Source organism: Manis javanica, chromosome 11 (assembly GCF_040802235.1).
Source record: "Manis javanica isolate MJ-LG chromosome 11, MJ_LKY, whole genome shotgun sequence".
Taxonomy (NCBI): domain Eukaryota; kingdom Metazoa; phylum Chordata; class Mammalia; order Pholidota; family Manidae; genus Manis; species Manis javanica.
Window position 1 is genome coordinate 69,019,621 of NC_133166.1, and position 27,921 is coordinate 69,047,541.

At 44.8% G+C, this 27,921-nt stretch overlaps 2 protein-coding genes and 1 long non-coding RNA gene across 14 annotated transcripts in view; 1 reads left to right on the top strand and 2 right to left on the bottom strand.

Annotated features, from left to right (window-relative positions):
• Positions 1–4,408, top strand: part of BAZ2A (bromodomain adjacent to zinc finger domain 2A) — a 41,886-nt gene extending 37,478 nt beyond the window's left edge. For all 12 annotated transcript variants that reach the window (XM_037024155.2, XM_017651942.3, XM_073216577.1 and 9 more), the window contains 6 exons: positions 103–389; positions 465–597; positions 692–838; positions 1,188–1,408; positions 1,521–1,664; positions 1,754–4,408. In XM_037024155.2, coding sequence (XP_036880050.2) covers positions 103–389; positions 465–597; positions 692–838; positions 1,188–1,408; positions 1,521–1,664; positions 1,754–1,919 — 1,098 coding nt within the window. In that variant the 3' untranslated portion in view covers positions 1,920–4,408. The remainder of the gene's footprint in view (positions 1–102; positions 390–464; positions 598–691; positions 839–1,187; positions 1,409–1,520; positions 1,665–1,753) is intronic.
• The window catches only part of LOC118970647 (uncharacterized), a 455,888-nt gene that overhangs the window by 81,678 nt on the left and 346,289 nt on the right, over positions 1–27,921 (bottom strand). The gene's annotated exons all lie outside the window — the stretch shown is intronic.
• RBMS2 (RNA binding motif single stranded interacting protein 2) overlaps positions 8,680–27,921 on the bottom strand; it is a 67,585-nt gene continuing 48,343 nt past the window's right edge. Inside the window, 5 exon segments of the mRNA XM_073215759.1 lie at positions 8,680–9,405; positions 14,588–14,723; positions 14,847–14,926; positions 25,705–25,856; positions 27,679–27,882. Coding sequence (XP_073071860.1) covers positions 9,177–9,405; positions 14,588–14,723; positions 14,847–14,926; positions 25,705–25,856; positions 27,679–27,882 — 801 coding nt within the window. The 3' untranslated portion in view covers positions 8,680–9,176.

Sequence of the window (27,921 nt, forward strand, 5' to 3'; positions counted from 1 at the left end):
TGACAAGTGTTCCTCCCATGACCCTCAGAGGGTCATATTTTTCTCTATGCTTAATTTTCTCCCTTTCCAATGAGGAGTTCTGTCCCTCTGTGCCACCTGCAGGGCTGGACGTGTCCTAGCCCAGACTCTACTCGAGAAGATTTGGCCTACTGTGAGCATCTGCCTGACTCCCAGGAGGATATCACCTGGAGAGGTCGAGGCAGGGAGGGACTGACCCCTCAGCGCAAAACTACCAACCCTCTGGACCTGGCTGTGATGCGCCTGGCAGCCCTGGAGCAGAACGTGGAGCGGCGGTACCTGCGAGAGCCCCTATGGCCAGCTCATGAGGTTGTGCTGGAGAAGACCCTGCTGGGCACGCCCAGTGCTCCACCGGGCACGGCTGCAGAGATGTGAGCGAGCCCCCGTCTTGGTCTGAGGGTAGGTAATTTTAATGGGTCCCACTTCTCATCACTTTCTCTCTTCAGATCGTATGAGATCACGCCTCGCGTTCGGGCCTGGCACCAGACGCTGGAGCGGTGCTGGAGTGCTGCTCAGGTGTGCCTGTGTCTGGGCCAGCTGGAGCGGTCCATCGCCTGGGAGAAGTCTGTCAGCAAAGTGGTGAGATGCTTGGGGAGCCAGCCAGCCGGAGTGGTGGAGTCACCAGAAGGGGAGGTTTGAGGGCTCACCCTGCTTCCTCGCAACCTTGGTGTAGACCTGTCTAGTGTGCCGGAAGGGCGACCAGGATGAGCTGCTCCTGCTTTGTGATGGGTGTGACCGTGGCTGCCACATTTACTGCCACCGGCCCAAGATGGAGGCTGTCCCGGAAGGAGACTGGTTTTGCGCTGTCTGTTTGGCCCAGGTAGGTCTGTGCTCTCATTCCCACTCGCAGGCAGAGCCCAGATTTTCTTTCTCATCCCATTTACCCCCAGTCCTACAACTATGATTTCTTACCTTGCCTTCTGTCTTTCCCTGGAAAGAGCTCCAGACCAGGTGCAGGAGCCCTGGGTTCCAGCCCTTCTTTGGTCAAGTTACTTAGACTCAGCCTCATGTGCCTTCTCCGTGAAACGGGGGGGTGATTGTACTCTCCGCGCCAGCCCATGCTGGGTTATGGATGAACGTATTTTGAATAGCAGACTACTAGGAGTTGTGAACTGCAGGTGAGCAGTGCACCTCCGGGGTTGTTGATCTCACCTTCTTCCAATCCTCAGCAGGCAGAGGTAGAATTCACTCAGAAGCCTGGTTTCCCCAAACGAGGTCAGAGGCGGAAAAGCAGTTGTATGCTGGACTTCACAGAGGGGGAGAGCTGTCGGCGCCGGGTACCGCGGGGCCAAGAAAGCCCAGCGATGCCTCGGGCGTCAGAAGGGTTACCCCCCGCAAAGCGGCGGCGGCTCTCTGTGCGGAGCCACCACAGCAACCTCACGTTTTGCGAGTGAGTAGAGTGACCACTGGGGACAGCTGGCTCTGCCTTTGCCAGAGTGCAGGGCCAGGAGGGGTCAGTGTACCTGCTTCCTGAGCTGTACCCCCTATGCCTTTAATGGCAGGGTTATCTTGATGGAGATGGAGTCCCATGATGCAGCTTGGCCTTTCTTGGAGCCTGTGAACCCACGTTTGGTGAGCGGGTACCGGCGCATCATCAAAAACCCTATGGATTTTTCCACTATGCGGGAGCGGCTCCTCCGAGGTGGGTAAGTAAGCATCGGCCGGCTCTCTCAGCTCCCCTCCAGCGGCTACAGCCCCTGCCCAGCTCGCAGCTCTGCCTCTGCCCTTGCCCTAGGTACACCAGCTCAGAGGAGTTTGCGGCAGATGCACTCCTGGTCTTTGACAACTGCCAGACCTTCAACGAGGATGACTCCGAAGTGGGCAAGGCCGGGCACATCATGCGCCGCTTCTTTGAGAGCCGCTGGGAAGAGTTTTATCAGGGAAAACAGGCCCACCTGTGAGGCAAAGGAGGTGGGGAGTCCCCTTGTGGCATCTCCTCTGCCCTCCAAACAAAACCCTGCCACTCTCACCTGCTGATGCTGCCCTGGGGCCAGACTCAGAGACACCCCTAATTTTTGATCCTGCCCTTGACAGCACCCTGCACCCTCTTAAGCTTACACCCCTTTCTCCCTTTCCTCCTCTTGCTCCTCAAATAGAGGGGTAGAGATGAGGTCCTTCCGGACTGAAAGCCAAAAAAAAACACCCCAATTTTTCCTGTTTTATTTCCTAATTAAAAATGAGGAGGAACAAGTTCCTACTTCCTTCTCCAGCTTCCTCTCCTCCTCTGTACGTGCCCTGTATTCTGGGGCTATTTAACAATAGCAATAGTTCTAGTGAATGTGTGAAACCAAGAAACACTCTGTACTGTGTGTGGACCCGCAGTGACGGCCAGTGAAGTGGACTTAACCCCCAGGTGTGTCGAGCCGGACACCGGGCCCTGAACATGCTGCTTCCATGCTCAGTCCCTCCCTGGCTTCTCTCTCAAGGTCCCTTTCCCTCCTCTCCCTGGTCACATTTCCTCTCATTCAATAGTGTAAAACTATCATGTACGGGTTCCTCCATCCTTTTCTCTTCCCCCAAGTCTTTTTTCCCTCCTGGGGAAAAGTTCAGAGGTCCTGGTTTCTCTGTCTTCATCTTCCTGCCAACGGCAGCCCCCTCTAACATTGTGTACTCCTCGAGAGCTGAGCTTCCAGCCTTTTCTGAAGCTCAGCTTGGGAGGAGAGGGCAGGAAAGCACCCTGGACCCTGGGCCTTGCAGCCTCCTTCCCCACGTTTTACCCCAACCTCCCTCTTGGGAACTCCTCAGGGACAACTACTGCTGAGTCTGGGCGCACCCCAAGGCGGAGGCCAGAGAGCAGCAGCCTCGGAGAGGGGCGTGTGGTGTGTGTGCGGGTGGAAGAGAGCCCAGCAGGGTGCTGTGACGGGGCCCCCTGTATGTGACGGCATCTGTTCAGTCTCCCAAACTGTGTGTTCTGTATCCCCACCTTCTCCCATTGTTTCAGACCATCACTTTTTTTTTCTTGTGGGAAACCACAGGAGTTTCTTTTTCTGGGTACAGGGCTGTGCCTCACTCCTCTCACTCCCAGTCATTCCTGTTCCAGCCTTTTCAAACTGTGCAATCTTTAGTGGAACTCTCCTTTCACCAGCTTTGAGCCCTCAGCTTTTGCAGGGAAGGGTGTAGAACTGGACCTTTCCCAGTCTGTGAGTTTCTGTGGGTTTTGTTATACTTTCCTCCCCTTCTCTACTTCCTACCCCAGGACCCCTTCCCCAGCAGCAGAGACCCTGGAGCACAAGAGTAGGGAGGAGGGGTCTGGGTCCACCACTGCCCTTGTGTGACTGCCCAAATTGAGCCCCATCACAGAAAGGGAGGCTACTAACTCCCAGCTATAGCCCTGGGTCCAGCCCCCTGCTTTCCTGCTCAGCAGAGCCCCTCCCATCAGAGATTACGGGTACTTGCACTGGGGAGGTGGCTTCTGGCTGGCTCAGGCAGAGCAGAGGCATCCCAGAGGTGTCCCACTGGTGGGGAGAGGGTGTGGGGGGCAGGCCCTGTACCTCGGCAGCACTGACTAGCCACTGAAGGGGGTGGGGCAGTGTGGGTCCTGGGGCAGCACCCCCCCCCCCCCCCGCTCCTTAATGCTCCTCCCATAGCCTGTCTCTAAAGTCGCCTTTTCTGTCAGATAAACCTCAAAACTTTTATTTGAGATTTTTTTTTTTGCTTTTAAATAAGAGGTTGATTGAAGAATATTTGAATTGACTTTATATTATGCATAAATATTTATATTTTATCTAAATAAGTGTGCTGTAACAGACTTTGTGTTAGATGTTCAGAACTGTTAAGAGTTGGGGGTTCTTTCACCCCCAGGCGGTTTTCCCCTGGCATAAAATAGATTAATTTTATTTTGGGAGGCAAGGAGTGAAATGTCAGTTGGTCCCACTGTGTTCCTCTCCCAGCTCCATCCCCTCCCCTCCCCTGGGGACCAGGTATCTTCAGTGGTGGGGAGCCCTGGCTTCCCTGGGGCTGGGGGGCACGATCGAGGCCTTTTTTACTTTCCTTCCCACATCTTCACTGCCCCTTCTGGGTGGGCTTTCTCTTGACAAGAGTCTTCAGTAGGGAAGGCAGGTCAGAAAACAAGTAAGGCACACTCTGGCCCTGTTCAGTCTGGTAACAGGAAGAAACCACATCATCAACACCAAGTTTCCATGTTCCTTTTACAACAAAAGGGACTTTTATATAACCAAATGTGGTGTTTTAGTGACTTTTTGATAATGTACAGTTTTTTGTGAATTTAAATTTATTTCTTTCTATATTTTTAGGACCAATCTCATTTTTAATAAGGTTTAAAAAGAAAAAAAAAGCTAGAGAAAAACTCCTGTTTTTGCCATGTGATGTTCCACAAGTGCAACTGTAGAAAAGTGCTTGTCAGTTGAATAAAAACCACATTTGATAGAGATTCAAAGGACTCTGTGTATTTACCTTCCTGCCAGCACTGCCCCGTGCATTCGCCTCAGGAAGACCAGGGGTTGAGGTGAGTGGGACTGGTGTGATGTGGGAGGAAGCAGGCCAGGAAACCACATGCCCCTAAATGTCACAGTTTATCCCTTGGCTTCTGTGCTCGATCTGCCATATGACGAGGCACCGCAAGTGGAACGTGTGTGGACAGGAAGGGTGCTCTGTGCTTCTGGCCAAGGTGCTGGAGCCAAGTGGCACAGATGCCCCGTCCCTACCTCATGAGACATAGCCTCTGCTTCTTAAGCTGCCACCCGTGTCCCTAGAAGCAAATGTGGGCCTGTCACCCAAGTCCCCAACTTAACACATGGGTAAGATACCAGGAGGCAGATTTTTTTATTTCAAAGTAAAAGTTGGTGTAAAAGAAGCGAATTGTAGGGGGGGAACACGCAAATACCAGGAGTCAGGAGGGAAAAGGCAGCTGGAGGGTGGCACCGACATGGGTGGGCATGAGGCCAGGAGCCTTGGTGGGGAGACAACTGTGCAAAGTGTGCTTGAGTGTAAGTTGAATGGCTGCCCAGGGTGACAAGTGCATGTGGGGTATCACGCCACCCTGAAGGTTGGGGATAGGTCACACCAGTGGTGGGCTGGCTTTACTCAGACTGAAAGTTGGTTTTGGTGAGCCCTCTGAACTAACTGGAATAAGGTGGAGGGCACCTGCCTCCAGCCCTGGAACAAATTTCCTCTCTGGTGCATACTCACCTTCTCAGCTGTGTGGCCACTCTTGGCCAGCCCCAAAGTTCTGAGCTCAGCTCCAATGTTAGTGTTCCTGGGAGTGGCTGCTAAACATTAGTGCATATCCTAGGCAATCCCTGCACGTCCTACCCACCGGCCTACCGCAGCAAGGAGTTAAACATCCTGGGTAGTGAGTGAAACACCCCAAAGACACTACAGAAATAGTTGCATTTGATCATGAGCCCTTTCCTGCCCTCATAAAGGGAAGGACAGAGTAAAGGAAAGATCACAATCCCTGTGCTTGTGCTTTGCTGAATGGTGACACTGAGGTAGGTCTGACACAAGGATAAGGGAGTTCTGGGATCTGCTTGGGAAAATGAAGGTTTGAAAACCAGCGGATGTGCCAGGGATAGAAGCAACAGTAATGGGTAGGGGAACTTGATAATGCTTGGATGGACCTACAGTGCAGGTTGCACAGAACTGGAGAAGTTGTAGAGGGAATGGACGAACCATAGACCAGGCAGAGGGCTTCAGACTTCATTCTACAGACCCACTGAGCTGCTTCCCTCATACCCACACCTCTTCTCAGAAGCTGGTTCAGCAGAACCTGGGGACAAGTTACAGACCTAATTTCCGGCCCAATTTTAACTGCCCTGAGATCAGAGCAGCCCCTCCTGAGTGCAGCACTGGGCTCTCCCAGGTGAGGCACATGTGCCACACAGCAGTGGCTTCTCCCCAGAATGCCAAGCCCCCATTGGGCATCTCTCCAACGTTCCATTCCCTCAACTACAGCCCACAGGGCAGCCCCAGAGCTGCCGCTGAAGCAGCGGGAGGCATCGCAGGCACTAGGGGGCGACACGGGCTCACTGGTCAGTAGGAAGGAAGGACCGGGAATGGAGCTGGGCTGAGGGCGTCCAGGCCAGGGGTGGGTGCTGGAGCAGTGAAGTGCAGTCTTCGCCCTCAGAGGAGTGATGTCCTCCCACCCCACCCACACGACTGACGAGGGCATTGACCAGGCTTCCTAGTTGGGCAGCATTTCAAATTCTTTGGTTAAAAACACTAGAAACACCATCTCTCCCACACTATATGCCTTACACCTTTCTAACCCCAACCCGCACCCTCCCACAAAAGGCCCAGTCAGCCTTGGGGCTGAGTGTCCCTCATTTCAGGGCAGGAGCAGTTGCCCTGGCACCAACAGGACATGCCAAGGGCCATGTCCTCCGAGGAGGGGGCTGGGGCATGTTCTGGCCAATTAGTCTGACTGAGAATGTATGCACGTCTGTAACAAGTGGGGCTGAGCTGTGAGGAACTATGCCTTTTCCTGCCCTGCACAGCACACCCAGAATGATCCCCACCTCGATCCTCTTAAGGTGTGTGCTCAGATGGCAGGTATACAACAGCACATGCCTTTTGAGGGCAACTCTTGCTGTGTGCAGAGGTATCAAAGGGTCAAAGTTAGGCAATACTCAAGGACTCCTCTCAAAAGACATTTGTGTCCAGGGTTGGGGGGAATTTACCAAGTCCTCTAGTTGGGAGGGCAGGACTCAGCCTTAGTACTACTGACATTCTGAGCCAGATACTCCATCAGGCAGGCGGGGCCAGCCTGCGCACTGCAGGGCGCGGGGGTACCCTTGTTCTCCAGCACTGGATGCCCAGAGCACAGATCCCAGCTTCAGGCATGACGATCAACAGTGTCTCCGAGAGACTGCCAAAGGGCCACTGGAGGCCAGATCACCTCCTCGAGAGCCCCTGGGCCAGAAGTGAGGCAGTGGGGAAGGGACCCAAGTGGATCCACAGTCACAGCCCTGCAGTGAAGACCATCTAGGAGCAGGAAAGTGGGTATTCCCAGAAGCTGGCAGCTGGCAAAGATGCCCTCAGAGGGCACTGACCTGGCTGGTGAGAATTAGAAGCCAGTGAGTCCACCCTTCTGGGACCTTCCTGGGAAGATCTGGTCTTCATCCAAATCTGGCTCACAGATGGCTTCCAAAGGCTACGGGACTGTCTCCTTAAGTGAGCCTCAGTCACACCTCCGCCTCCTGAAGGCAAGTCCAGTCTCTCCTCCCAGGAAGTAGGGCAGAGGGTGGAAAGGCCACTTCCACTGCCTACTTAGTCTTCTGCATTGTTCCTTACCCAGCCCCCCAAAACTCCACATGAGATGTCATTCAAAAAAGAATTCAAAAAATTAAAAATTGTAACAAGGTGAAGTAGGCAGGCTCTGCTATATGGGAAGAACAACAATCTGGATAAGAGAAAGAATGTATGAAGAAAAGATGGGATATGTGAGCTTTAGACAACAGAAATCTTTAACTCTGTGTATTTTCTTACATACAGACACCAAAAAAGTTTGTAACTAAACTCAGTAAGAAAGGCCCACAGTAGAACTCCATCAATGTTCTAGCACCACACCTTTCTTTTTTTAAGATTAGAAACAATAACAAAATCTTTAAAAAGCCTCCCTAAGTGAATCCAGCACATTGGAAGCTGTATTCCACAGAGATGAGAAGAGGCCTGAAGCACCATGTCCCTTTGGAACAGGGAAAGTGCACATTGTGATTAGAGATGAGACACAGAAGCGTCTCTGCAGGAAGGAAGAGTTTTCTGATTTGCTAGAAGGCAGTATGCTCAGAAGTGACGGCTCCCCAGGCCCCACCAGGTATGGAGGAATAGCATGGCAGGAGTGCAGACATGTCTTTTTCCAGGCCTGTGACAAATGTTGGCCACATGTCGTCCTCAGCAGCACCACAGACAGTCTGTATTCTTGCTTAGCCCTCCGTAGCCTGCATTACCATCTCCAAGAATTCACCTGTATTCAGAGATGGTGAGGGGGTCCCAAAGAGGGTGAAAGCAGAGAGCAGGGAGGGGGACGACAGACACGAGGACCTGGCTGACCCCAGGCTGCTCAGCCCACCCAGCGCCCTGGCATGTAGCCCCTACCACTGCCATTTGCTGAACTGGAAAGAGCAGACCCCAGGTTCTGCGGGAGAGCCCACTGGTACCTGGTTTTGTGGGCCACTGCTTTCCTGCACAGCCGAGGCAGGACCGTCATCCTGTGCCTCCCTTTCCTTACCTGCCTCTAAGGTAGCCTGGCTGCCACCATCCAGAGTTGAGGGCCCTACCTATCTACTCCCTCACACCTGTGAGCTCGCACACGCAGTGTTGCTTCCCCAGCATTTGGAGCGGCCTGCGCTCCTCCCAAGGCCAGTGGGCTGGTGGAACTGCCATCTGGCCAAACGTGAGCAAGGGCTCCTCTCAAGGTCACAGACTGAGTCTTCAGTTCTTACATCCCTCGCAAACCTACCAGCTGTTTGTGAGCATAGACCCACTGAAGAGGGGAAGACCTTCATGGGAAGAGCTGCTTCTGCTCATGTTCCTGTCCTCAATCCAGAGAGATGATAATGCTCTTACCTCACCTGAAGTGTTGGCAGAAGGCACAGGGGTGCACAGGCAGGTGGCTGCAGTGGCTGGCATGTACTAGAATGAAAACAAGCTCAGAGCCATGATTCTGGGCTACATTTAAAGCTTGGGGATCTTTAAAAAATATTCATGCTATAATTTAGCCATGTAATCATTCAAAAGCGATTTGGGTGGTCCTGAAGCGCTCCAGCTTGGAGAGACTTCTGCCTGCGTGACTCCCTTCCCCCTCCTGTCTCCTGCTTTTCCTCGCTTGCTGTCTCCTCTACTATGAAGCCATCAGGTGCCCATCAGAATACAGCAGGCCTACAAGAAACCAAAAGGGCTTCATCCATTCCTCTAGGTTACTGTTTTGATAAACCTTTCTAGGAAATGTGTATGAATTCCTAGATAAACTAGTATGTAGGTAGAAACACTTTTAGTTCCACATATAGGAATCAGTTGGAGGGAGCGGGCTGGGGAGCAGAATGGCTGCTTTCCTGGCCGCTGGATCATCTTCTTCTTAGTTTAGCTCCTATTTTGAGTGTGCCATCGATGACACTGGAGCGATTCCCATGTTCACTCACAAGTGTCTACTGAAGAGTAGCACACAGGTCTCCTTATCGTCAGGAGCTGATAACCAGAAGTCACCCTACTGTGCCTGTGCTGATGAGGGAGAGGTGGCCCTGTTGCTGGATAAGAGGTCCCATCACCAGGGCTGGCTGGAGAGAAATCGGGTGGTGGTCCCTGGTATCAGGACTGAGCCCTGGTGGCAGCAGCAAAAGTAAATGCAGTGTCAGTGGGCAGCACCTCTGTGAGGCCACCTGGAGCAGTGACGGGACTACCAGGACCACTGAAGACAGACATTTAAAAATCCTGAGAAATGCTCATTTGTGGAGTATAACAACAAAGCAAAATGAAGGGACAAAACAGCAGCAGACTCACAGACTCCAAGAAGGGACTAGTGGTTACCAAAGGGGAAGGGAGGTGGGGGAGAGCGGGAGGGAGGAGGGAACTGAGGGGCATTATGATTGGCACACATGGTGTTGGGGGGGCATGGGGAAGGCAGTATAGCACAGAGAAGACAAGTAGTGACTCTGTGGCATCTTACTATGCTGATGGACAATGACTTCAGTGAGGTGTGGGGGGGACTTGATAATAGGGGTGAATGTAGTGATCACAGTGTTTTTCATGTGAAACCTTCATAAGAGTGTATATCAATGAAACCTTAATAAAAAAAAAGAAAATCCTGAGAAATGACAGGCAGGCAGCAGGATGAGTGCTCTGCCCATCTATCCAGAGGGACCCTTGTCTATGGACAGCAAACTCCCAGAACTGAAGGTACTGTACTTGGGCTGCAAAAGGTACTGCACCAGAACTCACACTCCTGTCATCAATCCCACTGTTGTCTTTACATCAAACTGCCTCTTTGGCTTTCGCTCATGTGTGAACACTCACTGAAGGCCGCATGAGGTATTGGTGTGGGTACATCCAAGGCAGTTGAGGTACATGTAGAGGAGACGTCAGAGTGACTCTCAATGTAAGCAAAAATAAACAGGCAAAAACTGTTAATTGACTAGAAACTACTGTTTCACCCAAAAATCTGAGAATATTCAGCAAAACCCCAAAAAAGTTTAACAGTGCCCCCTCAGAAAATAGGAACATTAGGAATAAACTACTTAAAAACATGAGTAACTCTTAGCTCAACAAATAACCCAATTTAAAAATGGGCAAAGGATTTGAGCAGATAATGATCTAAGAAGATTTACATATGGTCAAAAAGCACATGAAAGAGGCTCAGTGTCCTGAGTCACCAGGAGGCCACCCACACCCTTAGGTGGCTGCACGCCAAGCAGAGGGCCACCCGAACACAGCTGGGCAGGTCCTCCAAAGGGTGACTGCAGCAGTTACCATGTGTCCCAGCCACTCTCCTCCTAGGTGTTCGCCCAAGGGCACCAAGACACAGCCACGAGCGGCACACCGGGTTCCCAGCAGCCAGATGGTGGGAACACCTCGATGGCCATCAGCTGATAAACAGATGACAAATGTGTGCCTGCACCACAGGACATGATTCAGTCATAAAAGAAGTAACTACAGCTACACACCAGAACATGGAGAGGCCCTGGGAACATGTGAGAGCAGCCAGACACAGAAGACATACACTGCATGCTTCCATTTACATAAAATTTCCAGAGGAGGCAAGCCTACAGACACACACACACATTAGTGGCTGCCAGTGGCTGTGGGTCAAGGAATGACTACTAGTGTGCACCATTTCTTTCTTTCTCAGGTGGTGAAGATTGGTGATAGTTGTGTAACTTTGTAAATATACTAAAACTACTGGTTTGTACACTTTAAGAGGGTGAATGTTACAGTATATAAATTATATATCAATTTTTTAATGACAAAAATTAGCAGTGAGAAACTAGAAATACATCACAATAAACAAGTAGGGTTTATTTAAAAAATGTAAGGATTGTTCACCAGAAACTACTGACATAAGTCAAAGTTGAAGGAAAAAGCCATACTATAAAATTATATGCTGAAAAGACATTTGGTAAAATTAAGCAGCATTTATTTTTAAAAAATCACACACACACACACACACACACACACACACACACACACACACACACACACAGAGGAATGTTAGCCATAAAAAGGAATGAAATCTTGCCGTTCACAGCAACATGGATGGACCTAAAAGGTATTATGCTCAGTGAAATAAGTCAGACAGAGATAAGACAGATACCATATGATCTAAGTTATTATGTGGAATTTTTAAAACAAATGAACAAACAAAACAGAAATACACTCAGAAACACAGAACACACTTGGTGGTAGCTTTAGGGGTGGTGTGGTGGGCGAAATAGGTGAAGGGGATAAAAAGGTACAAACTTCCAATCATAAAATAAATTAGTCACAGGGAAGAAAGTAAAGCACAGGGAATATAGTCAATAGTGTTTAAATTTGTATGCTGAAAGATGGTAACTACATTCGTTATGCATTTTGTAATGTATGTAATGGCTGAATCACTTGTAGATTTGAAACCAATATAATATTGTACATCAGCTATACTTCAATTTAAGAATAAAAAATCATAAAGGAAAATAGGGACTACAAAGAAACTACTCACATATATTAAAGCCTATTACCAAAAACTATTTGCTAACACTAAACAGAGAAATATTAAAACCATTGCAATCATAGTAATGTGCCATACAGTTGGTCAAATAAGTACAATTAGATAAGAACACAATGGGCATAAAATCAGAAGGGAACAGAAAACTATTATTTTGTGCTGATGATGTAACTGCATACCTAGAAAACCTAACCGGCTCAGTAAAATGTACCAGTAGTAATAAGATTTGATAAGTTAACTGCATATGAAATAGATGAACATAAATCATAGCTTTCTTGAACATACCAATAGGCATCTAAAAATGCTTATAAAATCATATAGAACACATAGGAATGTTGCTTATAAAATCATATAGAACACATAGGAATGTATTTAACAAGAGAAGCATAAAATCTATATAAACAAAACAAAAATTTTATTGAAGGGCATAAAAAAATTTGAAAACATGAAAATAAATACCTTATCTCAGGTGAAAAGGTACAGGACTTTAAAAATTCAGGTCTCTTAAACAAATATACAAATGTAATGTGATTCCAATTAAAATCCTCACAGCTTTTAAAAAATTCTATAAAATGATCGTAAACTTTATACAGAGTAAATGCCAAAACAATTGCAAAGAAAAGAATACAAGAGTGGAGAAGAGGGTTTTGTCTTAACAAATCTTAGAGCAGATTATGAATACCACTGTGATCAAATCAATATATTATTAGAGTAAGAACAGATATAAAGATCATTGGAAGGGAATAAAGAATACAGAAATAAATCCCAGTATTTATTGTATGACAAAGGTAGCATTTCAAATCAGAGGGAAGAGGATGGATTATTTAATAAACTGGTGCTGGGACTAGTTAACATTTTGAAAGAAACTACAATAGGACTCCTACCTTATGCCATATACAAAAATAACTTCCTGATAATTACACATTTAAATGTGAAACAATGAAATATATCTTGGAGACCATGTGTCCAATATAGGATCTGAGAAGACCTTTTTAATTAAGATGAGAAATTCAAACACTGTTGTGAAAAAGCAGATATACTGAACTATACACAAATGTTAAACTTTCGTGTGGCAAAAGCTAGTGATTCCCAAAGTATGGCAGCGCAGCGGCACCTGGGAGTTCAGAGCCTCACCTTCTGCCCTAGACTTACTGCACCAGAGCTCTTCACGTGCTCCCCGTAACCTAGGTCCAGTAAGCTCACCAAGTGGTTCTGATGCACAGCTCGGGCTTAAGGACTACAAAGTCAATGGACAAAAATTAAATTTTGGTAAAAGGTAACAAAATATTTGGTAACAAAAATAACATTCAGAGGTTAATACTTATACAAATAGATTTTATAAGTTGATGGGAAAGAACAAGTAACCAAACAGAAAAATGGGCCAAGCACATGAAGAGCAATGAGAGAAGAGCCAATCCAAATACGATGAACAAAAAAAAAAATGTTTAAACTCAGTGCAGTCATGGAAGTGCAAATCAGCATGGCTGCACTTTATACCTGTCATGGTAGGAAAAACAAGAGCAGCACCACCTACACCGGAGGGAGGAAAAGGGGTGCTCCCAACACTGGGGACACATGTGAGTCTACACGGCCTCTGTGGAGAGCAAGCTGGCAATCCCTGTAAAACCGCAAGTTCATCCATTACTCAACCCATATGTCGCACTCCTACGGTATTTGCCCCCGGGAATACAAGCACTCAAATGCAAGGGTATAGGGATAGGATGTGTACTGGAGCGTAATCTGTATCAGAAAAACTGAAGTCCAGGAGAATGCCCCTCCCTAGGCGCAGCTGAAGAATTCTGGCGCGCCTGCAGCATGAAATACAAGGCGACTATTAAAAAGAATAATCAGAACAAGAGGATCTCAACATAAGCAGCACCAGATTCACCTGGAGGGCTTATTAAAACTCAGAGTGCAGGGACCTGTCCCCAGAGTTTCTCACTCAGTATATCTGGATGGAGCCCAATGGGCCATACTTTGAGAATCACAAAAACATATTTAATATGACATGAAATTTTTATAAAATGAACAATGACTTCCCAAATCCTACATATTATGTGTATATGCACATAAAGAAAAACATGGAAAATAGTAGGAAATTAACATGGGTGTACTTGTAGGGTGGTGGACAGGGAATAACAGGATGCTTCTGCAACAGTCTATATACATGTAATGTGATCACATATTATGCTAGTCTGTAAAATTATTTGTGTGTAGTATGTATAAAGGAAGAAAACAAAAAAGTAGTTTCCAGCCTTTTACTCCTTCATCTAAAACACAGTGATAGGGAAACCTACCCCACACTTTTTTGGCATGAGCATACCTGGTATGAAGACACAGGAGATGGAAGACATGGGGAGTGCAGACTGAGAGAGCATTCTGTGGGGGTGATGCTCTATGGAGCTGGGTGAAACCTGTGGGAAGGAGCTGCATCAGTAAGAGTCACAGGGAACCACAAAGTGAGGGCCCAACTGACAGACACAGGCACTTCCCACTATTTAAAAACAAGGTGAAACATATGGGTGTCTGGACACAAGCTGTTGTAATTTTCATGTGGCCTGGTTATAAAAAACACCCTCACCCATTCTGAAGAGCTGTGGTGGGGCGATAGGTCAAGGCCATACCATCCTATACAGAAAGAACACGGTGTTCACACGGACAGCCCTTGGGTGAGGACAGGAGAATGTCGAGGCTGGGATGGATTTGGTTCAACTGATTAAAGTGCAGTCTGACAAGTCCCACTGCAGCTGTCCCAGAACTTTTCTGGTTGTGCTGTAAAGTCCCGCTCAAGACCCACGCCAAAGAGCACCCTCTGCAGTCAGGGTCTCTGTTATATCCTGCAGCTCTCAAGCTCGCCATGTAAGCTCACAGACATGAGACAATGGCAACTTCTGACCCCTCTGATGTCCTTAGTGCCCCCAGCTTCTCCAAGGTCCTCTTATCATGTCTCCATTCCTTGGCCAAGCCCATCCATTCTGCACAAATTTTCCTTGGTTCTGCTGTTTTTTTGGACCACCATCAGCAAATCTGAAAAGCAAGGGATCAGGTGGGCCTGCCAAAAGAGAAAGCAGGCAGGCACTGGGTCCTGGCCTCACACAGACTTCTCAAGCTCAGGCAGACACCTCCAGAGCTTTTTCTGCAATCAGCCTCTTAGCCTGATGCCCAAATGCCTCACCTCATCCTCCAGGGGGTGTCTTGATGTATTTTCCATTAAAGTGGGTGATGATGGCTTCACACTTCTGTGTGGACTCCATCATAAGGAGCAGAAGAGGGGTTAGGCTCTAGTTTCTCCAGAATCTGTGCTCTCCCTACATCCAAACAGTAAGTACTAAATTCCCAGCCCCAGAAACGCTCCAAAAGTTGTGACTACAGAAACACAGTTTCCTCCACACAATTTCACAGTTATCTTGAAGAGGCAACCCCAGCTTCTAACGAAGCTTCTCCCAACTGGTTACAGGGGGCCCAAAAGAAGTAATGGAGGCCTTCAAGCGATGAATATTCCAAAGATACTGGTGGATGGGCCTACAATTGTGTCTGGAAACTACTGAGTTAAAGTATCTTGTTGTGGAAAGAGGACTGAGTAAGGAATCAGAGAATCTAGATTTCAGCGCCAGTTCACTACACAAAGCTCTGGGAGTTATAGGACATGCACAAAAACCCTTTGGATCCATTCTTCATTTCTGCTTTAGATGTAATATCCATCTACCCTACTACACAGGATTGTATAAAGCAAATGGGATAATATATAGACATATGTTCTAAAAATTATAAGGTCTATATAATACAAAAGATAGTATTGTCCACTTTCTCCACATTTAAAGTCTCAGGATATTTTCAATGCCAACAGCCACTAAGAATATGAGTCATTCCTATGAGGGCAGTCACTAAAAAGGCCTCAAATGGAAGCTTTTGGAGAAAAGCATATTAGGGGCCCCAGCATTTAGCTGGTTTGCTCCTGCTCCGTAGTCTTTCCAGGGAGCGCAGACACATCAGCTCCCTCCAGCTGTTCCCTACAACTGACCTGCCTGTGGGAGGGAGCGCTCCTGGTCACCAAAGGTCATGGCTGAAGCTCCTTACTACCAGCCCTCTTGTTCACTTTGTGTACATCCCCAAACATAAGTACTGACTGACCAGAGTTGCTAATTTTTTTGTTAAGTCAGATGTTTTCAGTTTTCCTTCCAATAAGCTGGAGGACTCAGCAAGTTGTTAACTGACACACAAAAAGGTAGATTTTGATGAGATCACCTTGGTTCTTAGCATATAATTCATAAGGAACTCAAAGAATTCCTATTTTTAAAAAAGTCTCTCCATTTCCATTTACTTATTTATGTGAATACAATCTCTCCAGCATGAAAATAAAAAGCAGGAACAGAACTGATACTAAACCTTATCTTGTTATAGCAATAAACAATATTCACTGATAGCTACATGACCTAATTGGAAAAATCTAAGCAAACTAAAGCTTATACATGTCACAGGAGAAGCATTTCCAATGAATTTTATATAATTTTTATCAACATTTTAATATATTTATGTTGTTTTGGGCAACTGTGAACTAATAATGATAAAGATAATTTTCCTATAGGTTAATAAAATATATATCCTCATGATCACAAGGAAAAAATTCAGTTTACATACATATTTTTGTTGCACTGAAGTATGACAGAGTGATCCATAAAAAGACTTTCAACTATAAAAACATTACATACAAGAATATAATTCTTTAAGAAAATAGACTGGAAATACAGTATCAAGAAGAAAAAGGAAAACTATTAGAATGATGTAAAAGTTAGGACTATTAAAAATGAACTGCCTGAAGGGAAGAGCCAAGATGGTGGCATGAGCAGAGCAGTAAAAATCTCCTTCCAAACCATATATATTTTTGAAAATACAACAAATACTACTATTCCTAAAAGAGATACCAGAAGATACAGGACAATAGCCAGGCTACATCCACACCTGCGAGAACCCAGCACCTCATGAAGGGGGTAAGATACAAGCCCTGGCCTGGCGGGACCCGAGCACCCCTCACCCCAGCTCCCGGAGGGAGGAGAGGAGTCAAAGCGGGGAGGGAGTGGGAGCCCAGGACAGCTGAATACCCAACCCTAGCTATCCACACCGGGAGCACAGATACACAGTGCGTGGTGTGCTGGATACTAGGGAAACAGAACACTAAAACCTGTGAGGGAGTCCCGGAGCCGGCACCCCTGGGACAAAAGAAAAGCGAGTGCATTTTGAAAGTCTTAAAGGACAGGGACCCCACAGCTGGACAGAAGCATCCTGGCACACCCAGCTAGGCAGCTGGGAACCCAGGGAACTCCAGGCGCCCTAACCCCTTGGGCATCAGCACAGCTCAGAGGCCCCTCATGGCAATAAGAAGCCTCCTGTCAGTTCCCCCTCTGGCGACACTCCAACATAGCAGAGCAGCAGCCTGAGACCAGCCACACCCACAGCAGCTGCACAGAGCTGCCTCTGCAGTCGCCTGTGACTCAGAGACCCCATCGGCATGCAGCTGCCTAGCACAGGCTGTGAGGGGTTGTCATTCTCACAGGAGAGGAAGGCCACAAACTAGCAAGAAGGGACATGATTCTCTCACCTGACACACATGCCAACCCCCCACAACTACCTCTATCGCCATGAAAAGGCAGAAGAATTTGATATAGACCAGACTACCAGAGACAACCCCTGAGAAGGAGCTTGGGGTGACAGACTTAACCAATTTTTCCGAAAAATAATTCAAAATTAAGGTCATAAGCATGCTGATGGAGCTGCAGAAAAAAATGCAAGAGCCAACAGATAAAGTACGGAGGGAGAATACAGAAATAAAACAATCTCTGTAAGGACTTAAAAGCAGAATTGATGAGATGCAAGAGGCCATTAATGGAATAGAAAACAGAGAACAGAAATGCAGAGAAGCTGACACACAGAGATATAAAAGGATCTCCAGGAATGAAAGAATATTAAGAGAAGTGTGTGACCAATCCAAATGGAACAATATCGGCATTATAGGGGTACCAGAAGAAGAAGAAGAGAGAGAAAAAGAGTTATAAAGTGTATTTGAAGAAACAATTGCTGAAAACTTCCCCAAACTGGGTGAGGAAATAGTTGCTCAGACCACAGAAGCACACCGAACTCCCAACAGAAGGGACCAAAGGAGGACAACACCAAGACACATAATAATTAAAACGGCAAAGATCAACGACAAGGACAGAGTATTAAAGGCAGCCAGAGAGAGGAAAAAGGTCACTTACAAAGGAAAACCCATCAGGCTATCATTAGACTTCTCAACAGATCCAGGTCAGAAGAGAATGGCATGATATATTTAAGGCAATGAAACAGAACAGTCTTGAACCAAGAATAATGTATCCAGCATGATTATCATTTAATTATGAAGGAAGGATTAAACATTTCCCAGACAAGCAAAAGTTGAGGGAATTTGCCTCCCACAAACCACCTCTACAGGGTATTTTAGAGGGATTGCTGTAGATGGGAGCACTCCTAAGGCTAAATAGATGTCACCAGAGAAAATAAAATCACAGCAAAGAAAGCAGACCAACCAAATACTAACTAAAGGCAAAAAATAAAATCAACTACCCATAAAAGCAGTCAAAGGACACACAAAAGAGCACAGAATTAAACACCCAACATATAAAGAATGGAGGAGGAGGAATAAGAAGGGAGAGAAATAATCATCAGCCTGTGCTTATAATAGCTCAATAAGCGAGTTAATTTAGACAGTAAGATAGTAAAGAAGCTAACCTTCAACCTTTGGTAATCACAAATCTAAAGACTGCAATGGCAGTAAGTACATATCTTTCAATAATCACCCTAAATGTAAATGGACTGAATGCACCAATCAAAAGACACAGAGTAATAGAATGGATAAAAAGTAAGACCCATCTATATGCTGCTTACAAGAGACTCACCTCAAACCCAAAGACATGCACAGACTAAAAGTCAAGGGATGGAAAAATAAATTTCATGCAAACAACAGGGAGAAAAAAGCAGGTGTGCAGTACTGGTGTCCTTTGCTGTACAGAAGCTTTTCAGCTAGATATAGTCCCATTTGTTCATTTTTACTTTTGTTTCCCTTGCCCAGGTAGATATGTTCATGAAGAAGTCACTTATGTTTAGGTCCAAGAGATTTTTGCCTATGTTTTTTTCTAAGAGTTTTATGTTTTCATGACTTACATTCAGGTCTTCGATCCATTTCGAATTTACTTTTGTGTATGGTGTTAGACAATGATCCAGTTTCATTCTCTAACTTGTAGCTGTCCAGTTTTGCCAGCACCAACTGTAAAGAGGCTGTCATTTCCCCATTGTATGTCCATGGCTCCTTTATCCATATATTGACCATATATGTTTGGGTTAATGTCTGGAGTCTCTAATCTGTTTCACTGGTCTGTGGCTTAGTTCTTGTGCCAGTACCAAATTGTCTTGATTATTGTGGCTTTGTAATAGAGCTTAAAGTTGGGGAGCGAGATCCCCACCACTTTATTCTTTCTTCTCAGGATTGCTTTGGCTATTCGAGGTCTTTGGTGGTTCCTTATGAATTTTTGAACTATTTGTTCCAGTTCGTTGAAGAATGCTGTTGGTAGTTTGATAGGGATTGAATCGAAATCTGTATATTGCTTTGGGCAGGATGGCCAATTTGACGATATTAATTCTTCCTTGCCAAGAGCATGGGATGAGTTTCCATTTGTTAGTGTCTTCTTTAATTTCTCTTAAGAGTGTCTTATAGTTTTCAGGGTATAGGTCTTTCACTTCCTTGGTTAGGTTTATTCCTAGGTATTTTATTCTTTTTGATGCAGTTGTGAATGGAATTGTTTTCCTGATTTCTCTTTCTATTGGTTCATTGTTAGTGTATAGGAAAGCCACAGATTTCTGTGTATTAATTTTGTATTCTGCAACTTTGCTGAATTCCAATATTAGTTCTAGTAGTTTAGGAGTGGAGTCTTTAGGGTTTTTTATGTACAATATCATGTCATCTGCAAATAGTGACAGTTTAACTTCTTCTTTACCAATCTGGATTCCTTGTATTTATTTGTTTTGTCTAATTGCCATGGCTAGGACCTCCAGTACTATGTTGAATAACAGTGGGGAGACTGGGCATCCCTCATTTGTTCCCGATCTTAGAGGAAAAGCTTTCAGCTTCTCCCTGTTCATTATGATGTTGGATGTGGATTTATCATATATGGTCTTTATTATATTGAGGTGCTTGCCCTTTATGCCCATTTTGTTGAGAGTTTTTATCATGAATGGATGTTGAATTTTGTCAAATGCTTTTTCAGCATCTATGGAGATGATCATGTGGTTTTTGTCCTTCTTTTTGTTGATGTGGTAGATGATGTTGATGGGTTTTCGAATGTTGTACCATCCCTGCATCCCTGTGATGAATCCCACTTGGTCATGGTGTATGATCCTCTTGATGTAATTCTGAATTCGGTTTGCTAATATTTTGTTGAATATTTTTGCATCTACATTCATCAGGGATATCGGTCTGTAATTTTCTTTTTTGGTGGGGCCTTTGCCTGGTTTTGGTATTAGAGTGATGTTGGCTTCACAGAATGAGTTTGGGAGTATTCCCTCCTCTTCTGTGTTTTGGAAAACTTTAAGGAGAATGGGTATTATATCGTCTCTCTATGTCTGATAAAATTCTAAGGTAAATCCATCTGGCCTGGGGATTTTGCTCTTGTGTAGTTTTTTGATTACAACTTCAATTTCTTTGCTGGTAATTGGTCTGTTTAGATTTTCTGTTTCTTTCTTGGTCAGTCTTGGAAGGTTGTATTTTTCTAGGAAGTTGTCCATTTTTTCTAGGTTTTCCAGCTTGTTAGCATATAGGTTTTCATAGTATTCTCTAATAATTCTTTGTATTTCTCTGGAGTCTTGTCGTAATTTTTCCATTCTCTTTTCTGATTCTGTTGATGTGTGTTGATTCTCTTTTTCTATTAATAAGTCTAGCTACAGGCTTATCTATTTTGTTTATTTTCTCAAAGAACCAGTTCTTGGTTTCATTGATTTTTTCTATTGTTTTATTCTCAATTTTATTTATTTCTTCTCTGATCTTTATTATGTCCCTCCTTCTGCTGACTTTAGGCCTCATTTGTTCTTGTTTTTCCAATTTCAATAATTGTGACTTTAGACTATTCATTTGGGATTGTTCTTCCTTCTTTAAATATGCCTGGATTGCTATATACTTTCCTCTTAAGACTGCTTTCTCTTCGTCCCAGAGAAGTTGGGGCTTTGTGTTGTTGTCATTTGTTTCCAAATATTGCTTGATCTCTGTTTTCATTTGGTGGTTGGTCCATTGATTATTTAGGAGCATGTTGTTAAGCCTCCATATGTTTGTGAGCCTTTTTGCTTTCTTTGTACAATTTATTTCTAAATTTTATATCTTTGTGGTCTGAAAAGTTGGTTGGTAGAATTTCAGTCTTTTTGAATGTACTGAGGCTCTTTTTGTTGCATAGTATGTGGTCTATTCTGGGGAATGTTGCATGTGCACTTGAGAAGAATGTGTATTCTGTTGCTTTTGGATGTAGAGTTCTATAGGTGTCTATTAGGTCCATCTGTTCTAGTGTGTTGTTCAGTGCCTCTGTGTCCTAACTTATTTTCTGTCTGGTGGATCTGTCCTTTGGAGTGAGTGGTGTGTTGAAGTCTCCTAAAATGAATGCATTGCATTCTATTTCCTCCTTTAACTCTGTTATTATTTGTTTCACATATGTTGGTGCTCCTGTATTGGTTGCATATATATTTGTAATGGTTATATCCTCTTATTGGACCTTTATCATTATGTAATGTCCTTTATCTCCTGTTACTTTCTTTGTTTTGAAGTCTATTTTGTCTGATACACCACCAATAGAACAAAAAGGTACCATATAGTATGGGAGAATATTTTCATAAATGACAGATCCGATAAAGGGTTGACATCCAAAATATATAAAGAGCTCATGCACCTCAACAAACAAAAAGCAAATAATCTGATTAAAAAATGGACAGAGGAGCTGAACAGTTCTCCAAAGAAGAAATTCAGATGGCCAACAGACACATGAAAAGATGCTGCACATTGCTTGTCTTCATAGAAATGCAAATTAAAACCACAATGAGATATCACCTCACACCAGTAAGAATCGCCACCATCCAAAAGACAAACAACAACAAATGTTGGCAAGGTTGTGGAGAAAGGGGAATCCTCCTACACTGCTGGTGGAAATGTAAATTAGTTCAACCATTGTGGAAAGCAATATGGAGGTTCCTCAAAAAGCTCAAGGAATTCCACGTCTAGGAATTTACCCTAAGAATACAGCAGCCCAGTTTGAAAAAGACAGATGCACCCCTGTGTTTATCGCAGCACTATTTACAAGGTGAAGGGGGGAGCCTAGTAAACATACTGTTCCTCATGTAATTGTAGATTAATGATACCAAAATAAAAAAAATAAGAAATAAAAATGAACTGCCCTTTGAATTTTTTAATTGATTTTGTTTATCAAGTTGCTATGACATTTAGTTCTATTTGGAAACATTTAAAAATGATATAGAAGTTTTGTGTAAAATGTCAATATAATTTGCTAGACATTATACTTTGCAAGAATCTAAGTGTATTAAGAAAGTCTGTAGATATCAACATAAAAACATGAAAGAAATTTCAGTTTTTCAAGTCCTCAAAGCCATAGTTCCCAAGCCGGACTTGGAGGAACCTTCAAGCACAAAAAAAGAAAATTACAGACCAATATCCCTGATGAACATAGATGCAAAAATACTCAACAAAATATTAGCAAACTGAATTCATAAATACATCAAAAAGATCATCCATCATGATGAAGTAGGATTTATACCAGGGATGCAAGGATGGTACAACATTCGAAAATCCATCAACATCACCTACCACATCAACAAAAAGGACAAAAACCACATAAGCATCTCCATAGATGCTGAAAAAGCATTTGACAAAATTCAACATCCATTCATGATAAAAACTCAACAAAATGGGTATAGAGGGCAAGTACCTCGATATAATAAAGACCATATATGACAAACCCACAGCCAACATTATACTTAACAGTGAGAAGCTGAAAGCTTTTCCTTTAAGATTGGGAACAAGACAAGGATGCCCACTCTCGCCCCTTCTATTTAACATAGTACTGGAGGTCCTAGCCACAGCAATCAGACAACACAAAGAAATAAAAGGCATCCAGATTAGCAAGGAAGAAGTTAGACTGTTCCTGTTTGCAGATGACATGATATTGTACATAAAAAAGCCTAAGGAATCCACTCCAAAAGTACTAGATCTAATATCTGAATTCAGCAAAGTTGTGGGATAAAAAATTAATACACAGAAATCTGTGGCAGTCCTATACACTAACAATGAAATAGCAGAGAGAGAAATCAGGAAAACAACTCCATTCACAATTGCATCAAAAAGAATACCTAGGAATAAACCTAACCAAGAAAGTGAAAGACCTATACTCTGAAAACTACAAGACACTCATGGGAGAAATTAAAGAAGATACCAATAAATGGAAACACATCCTGTGCTCATGGATAGGAAGAATTAATATTGTCAAAATGACCATCCTGCCTAAAGCAATCTATAGATCCAATGTAATTCCTATCAAAATAATAGCATTCTTCAACAAACTAGAGAAAATCGTCCTAAAATTCATATGGAACCACCAAAGACCCCAAGTAGCCAAAGCAATCCTGAGAAGGAAGAATAAAGCAGGGGGAATTACGCTCCACAACTTCAAGCTCTAATACAAAGCTATAGTAATCAAGACAATTTGATACCAGCACAAGAAAAGACCCATAGACCAATGGAACAGACTAGAAAGCCCTGATATAAACCCAACCATATATGGTCAATTAATATATGATAAAGGAGCCATGGATATACAATGGGGAAATGACAGCCCCTTCAACAGCTGCTGTTGGCAAAACTGGACAGCCATATGCAAGAGAATGAAACTGTATTATTGTCTAACCCATACACAAAAGTAAACTCGAAATGGATCAAAGACCTGAACATAAGTCATGAAACCATAACTCTTAGAAGAAAACATAGGCAAAAATCTTCTGAATATAAACATGAGCAACTTTTTCCTGAATGCATCTCCTTGGGCAAGGGAAACAAAAATAAAAAATGAAGAAATGGGACTATATCATGCTAGAACGCTTCTGTACAGCAAAGGACACCATCAGCAGAACAAAAAGGTATCCTACAGTATGGGAGAATACATTTGTAAATGACATATCCAACAAGGGATTAACATCCAAAATACATAAAGAACTCACATGCCTCAACACCCAAAAAGCAAATAACCCTATTAAAAAATGGGTGGAGGATATGAATAGACACTTCTCCAGAGAATAAAATCAGATGGCCAACAGGCACATGAAAAGATGCTCCACATCACTAATTATCAGGGAAATGCAAATTAAAACCACAATGAGGTATCACCTCCATCAGTTAGGTTGGCCAACACAGAAAAGAATAGGAACAATAAATGCTGGCAAGGATGCAGAGAAAGGGGAACCCTCCTACACTGCTGGTGGGGATGTAAAATAGTTCAACGATTGTGGAAAGTAGTATGGAGGTTCCTCAAAAAACTAAAAATAGAAATACCAGTTGACCCAGGAATTCCACTTCTAGGAATTTACCCTATGAATACAGGATCCCAGTTTCAATAGGACATATGCACCCCTATGTTTATTGCAGCAGTATTTACAATAGCCCAGGTATGGAATCAATGTAAGCATCCATCAGTAGATGAATGGATAAAGAAGATGTGGTACATATACACGATGGAATATTATTCAGCCATCAGAAGAAAACAAATCCTACCATTTGCAACAACATGGATGGAGCTAGAAGGTATTACGCTCAGTGAAATAAGCCAGCCAGGGGGAGAAAGACAAGTACCAAATGATTTCACTCATCTATGGAGTATAAGAACAAAGCAAAAACCGAAGGAACAAAACAGCAGCAGACTCACAGAACCCAAGAATGGACTAATGGTTACTAAAGGGAAAGGGACTAGAGGGGGGGAGTGAGGGATAAAGGGGAAAAGGGGCATTACGATTAGCACACATAAAGTAGGAGGGGGCACAGGGAAGACAGTATAGCACAGAGAAGCCAAGTAGTAATTCTATAGCATCTTACTACACTGATGGACAGTGACTGTAATGGGGTATGTGGTGGGGACTTGATAATGGGGGGAATCTAGTAACCACAATGTTGCTCATGTGACTGTATATTAATGATACCAAAAAAAAAAGGCCCTTCAGGTCTTTAGTCCAATAGTTTTCAAACTTTTTTAAAAAAGCAACAGGATCTTTCAAACAAAATCTTGAAATAAAAGCATAACCATTTATTTCATGGTCTCAGGGAGGCTCAAGCCCTACAGTGGCCCCTGAGCTCAGAAGAGGGTGCCTAGAGTACTCTGCTGCGCAAGGGACCACCTTCAGGAAGTGGCTCATCTAAATCAATCTCCACTTCCCACAGCAACCACGGCTCCAGAAGGTCTGGTATCAGTGGCAGAGTTGGTTCCAGAATCTAACTCCCTCAATAGATCTGAAAAGGTAGAGAAAATCTTCCCCTTCATCCTAACTGATCTTGATTAAGGCTTGGCTCTACCACCCATGAGCTCCTGTGAAACTTCAGGCAAACCGCTTCATACTGGGGATTTTTTCATCTACAAAACAGAGAGGTAGTATTTATTGCACAAGGTTGTTGTAAAGATTAATGGATGAGAATTAAAGGATGAGAAACTACTCAGTAAATTTTAAAATTTGTGTTTATTCTGGTTGGTCTGGATGAAAGGAACAAAGGCTAGAGTAGCAGGAAGTACTGGAGAATGCATACAGATTTGGGGGCAAGTGGGTTTGTGAGTATTGTGAACTGTAATTAAATGAAGTTTTGATTTACTGTTAAGTGCTTCTGGCCAACAGTTTGGTGCCTTTGTGAGTAAGGATTTTTGGTGACCTACTCAGTGACCTTCTTTATCAACCTCATCATTCCCATTCTTGGCATCCTTCACCTTGCAAAGCCAGCCCATCTGCTGGTCCCCCTGCTGTCTCGAAGGATTCAAGTGTAGATAACTTGTCAGAAGGGCTTCAACATTCCCTCCAGTTCTTGCTGATCCACTGACAGTGGGAGATATGATATGTATAAATTTATGGGGTCCCATTCCTGTTGTTATTGAGATAAAAGTGAGAAAAATGAGACTCACATCTCTTCTGTTCCAACCTCAGCCCTCATCCTCAAGATGACATCTCAGAAAAGAGATATCAGGAAAGGTCCCATGTAAATAAAATCTTAACAACTTTTGGTAATACCCAGTCCCACTACCATGGGTTGTATACTGAGTCCAGGCACACAGATTTAATATATACATGCCCATAACACAAGTTGCTGATGAAGTCTTGACGTCTCTTCAAGAATGAGGTAGAGCAGCACTCCACAATGCCTGCCAGCCTGTCCTAGGGCTGGATTCTTCAGGACTGCATTGCTCCCGGGCTGCATCGTTTTGCCTCATCCCCACCCCCACCCCCTCTCCCGGCCACAACAGACTCTGAGCAGGAATGCCTGTTGGTTCCCTGACAGAGGGAAAGCAGGAAGAGGGGGAAAGAGTGATGCCGGGGTTCTTGTTCATGAAGCCGAAGAATGAGCTTCACACTCAAGGTAGAAGAGCAAGGTACAGGCTTTTATTTAGAGTTAAAGTGAAAGGACAGAGCTCCTGGCTCATGCCAGGAAGGGACAAGAGAGCCCGGGGTGGTGCATTGTCTAGGGGATTTATAAGCAGTTGAGGATTTGGGGGAATTGAGGGCTTAGTGTGTGGACCACCTGCCCTGCCCTCAGGTAGGCTGGGTTGTTGTCTGTTTGCTAGGGCTGTTTAAAGTGAAGTCACAGGTTATGCTGAGATACCCTTGCAGAACACTCAAACACTCTAGGCCAAGTTGCTCCTGGCCTTTTGACCTTTAACTGATCTCACTGAAGGTGTCTTAATATTCCTAGTCTGGTATCTTTACCCTAGAGAATTAGTGTGACCTTGACTTTGAATAATACTGAATACAGTTTCAATAGGAACTTTACACTGTTACATTGCCTTGACTGTAAATATCTTGCCTTGCTTTTTCCAGAGGCCCTCACCCTACTCTAAGTCCATGGTCCCTGTCTCAAGAGGACAGGGAGGGCATGTGCTGGATGCAAAGCTCACACAGCTACCATCCCAGTATCCTAAGAACTCTGACAGCTCCTGACTCTACTGTCAGAGGCTTTTCTCCAGAAAAGCATGGGGAGAGCTCTTCCAGAGGAAAGAATGAAAAATGGGAGATAGCTGTACTTTCAAGAATTTAAGCAATTGCTTTTCCCTAGGCGGTGGGTCACCAGCAGCCTTAATCCCTCCTCTGCCTTTCCTCCTGGGCTTTCTCCTCCTTTAGCCACCACAGAAAAGGAAGGGGGCAACCCTGCCTAAGAGAAGGAGCAGAAAAGCCTCCAGTTCTCTAGTAGTCTCAGTAAAAATAAAAGCTCCCCGAAAAATCTGGCAAGGAGGGACGGTTCCTTTCATACTATAGTTTCCCTCTCCCCAGCCCCTCCAGCCACCCCGACTCCAACCTGAAGAACACTACCAGGAGGTAGAGAGCACTGCTGTGAGCTTCTGGGCTGCACAACTGGCTTCTTCAGAGAATGTTGCCAAACTACCAGCTGTCTGGCAGGGAAGTGAGTGGAGACAGAGAAACAGCAGGAGGAAGGGAAGAAGCCTCTTGGTCCTCTTTCCTGCTTATAATACCAGTTGGCAAGAGGAGCAGAGGTGACAGAGCTCCCTGCCACAGACTGTGAAGCTCACCTTCCTCTAGCCATCAAGGGGCTGCTCAGTGAGCAGCTAGTCTGACTCTGTCTGGGCATCAGTTGGAAAAACTGGCAGAGAGCCTTTGCCCACCACCTTCACGATTCCAAAACCCTCTGGAAGCCCCGTGCTGGACCCCTTGGAGGAGCAGACATGGGGAGGTGCGCTCACCTTGGCCATCTGTGCTTGCACACCACTGGCTCTCAGTGCTGTTACAGCTTTTTGTGCTGCCCAAGGACCGCCAAGTCCACGAAGCCATAGACACAGCATCACTGGGAGATGGGCGTAGGAGGGGGTGGGAGGCCCAGGCTCTTCAGGAGTTGGAGGAAGAGTTACGATCCATGGAACAGAAGCGGTCGGGAGACAGAGAAATTAGGAGGTTCCCAGTGACTATCCCTGTGTCCCTCA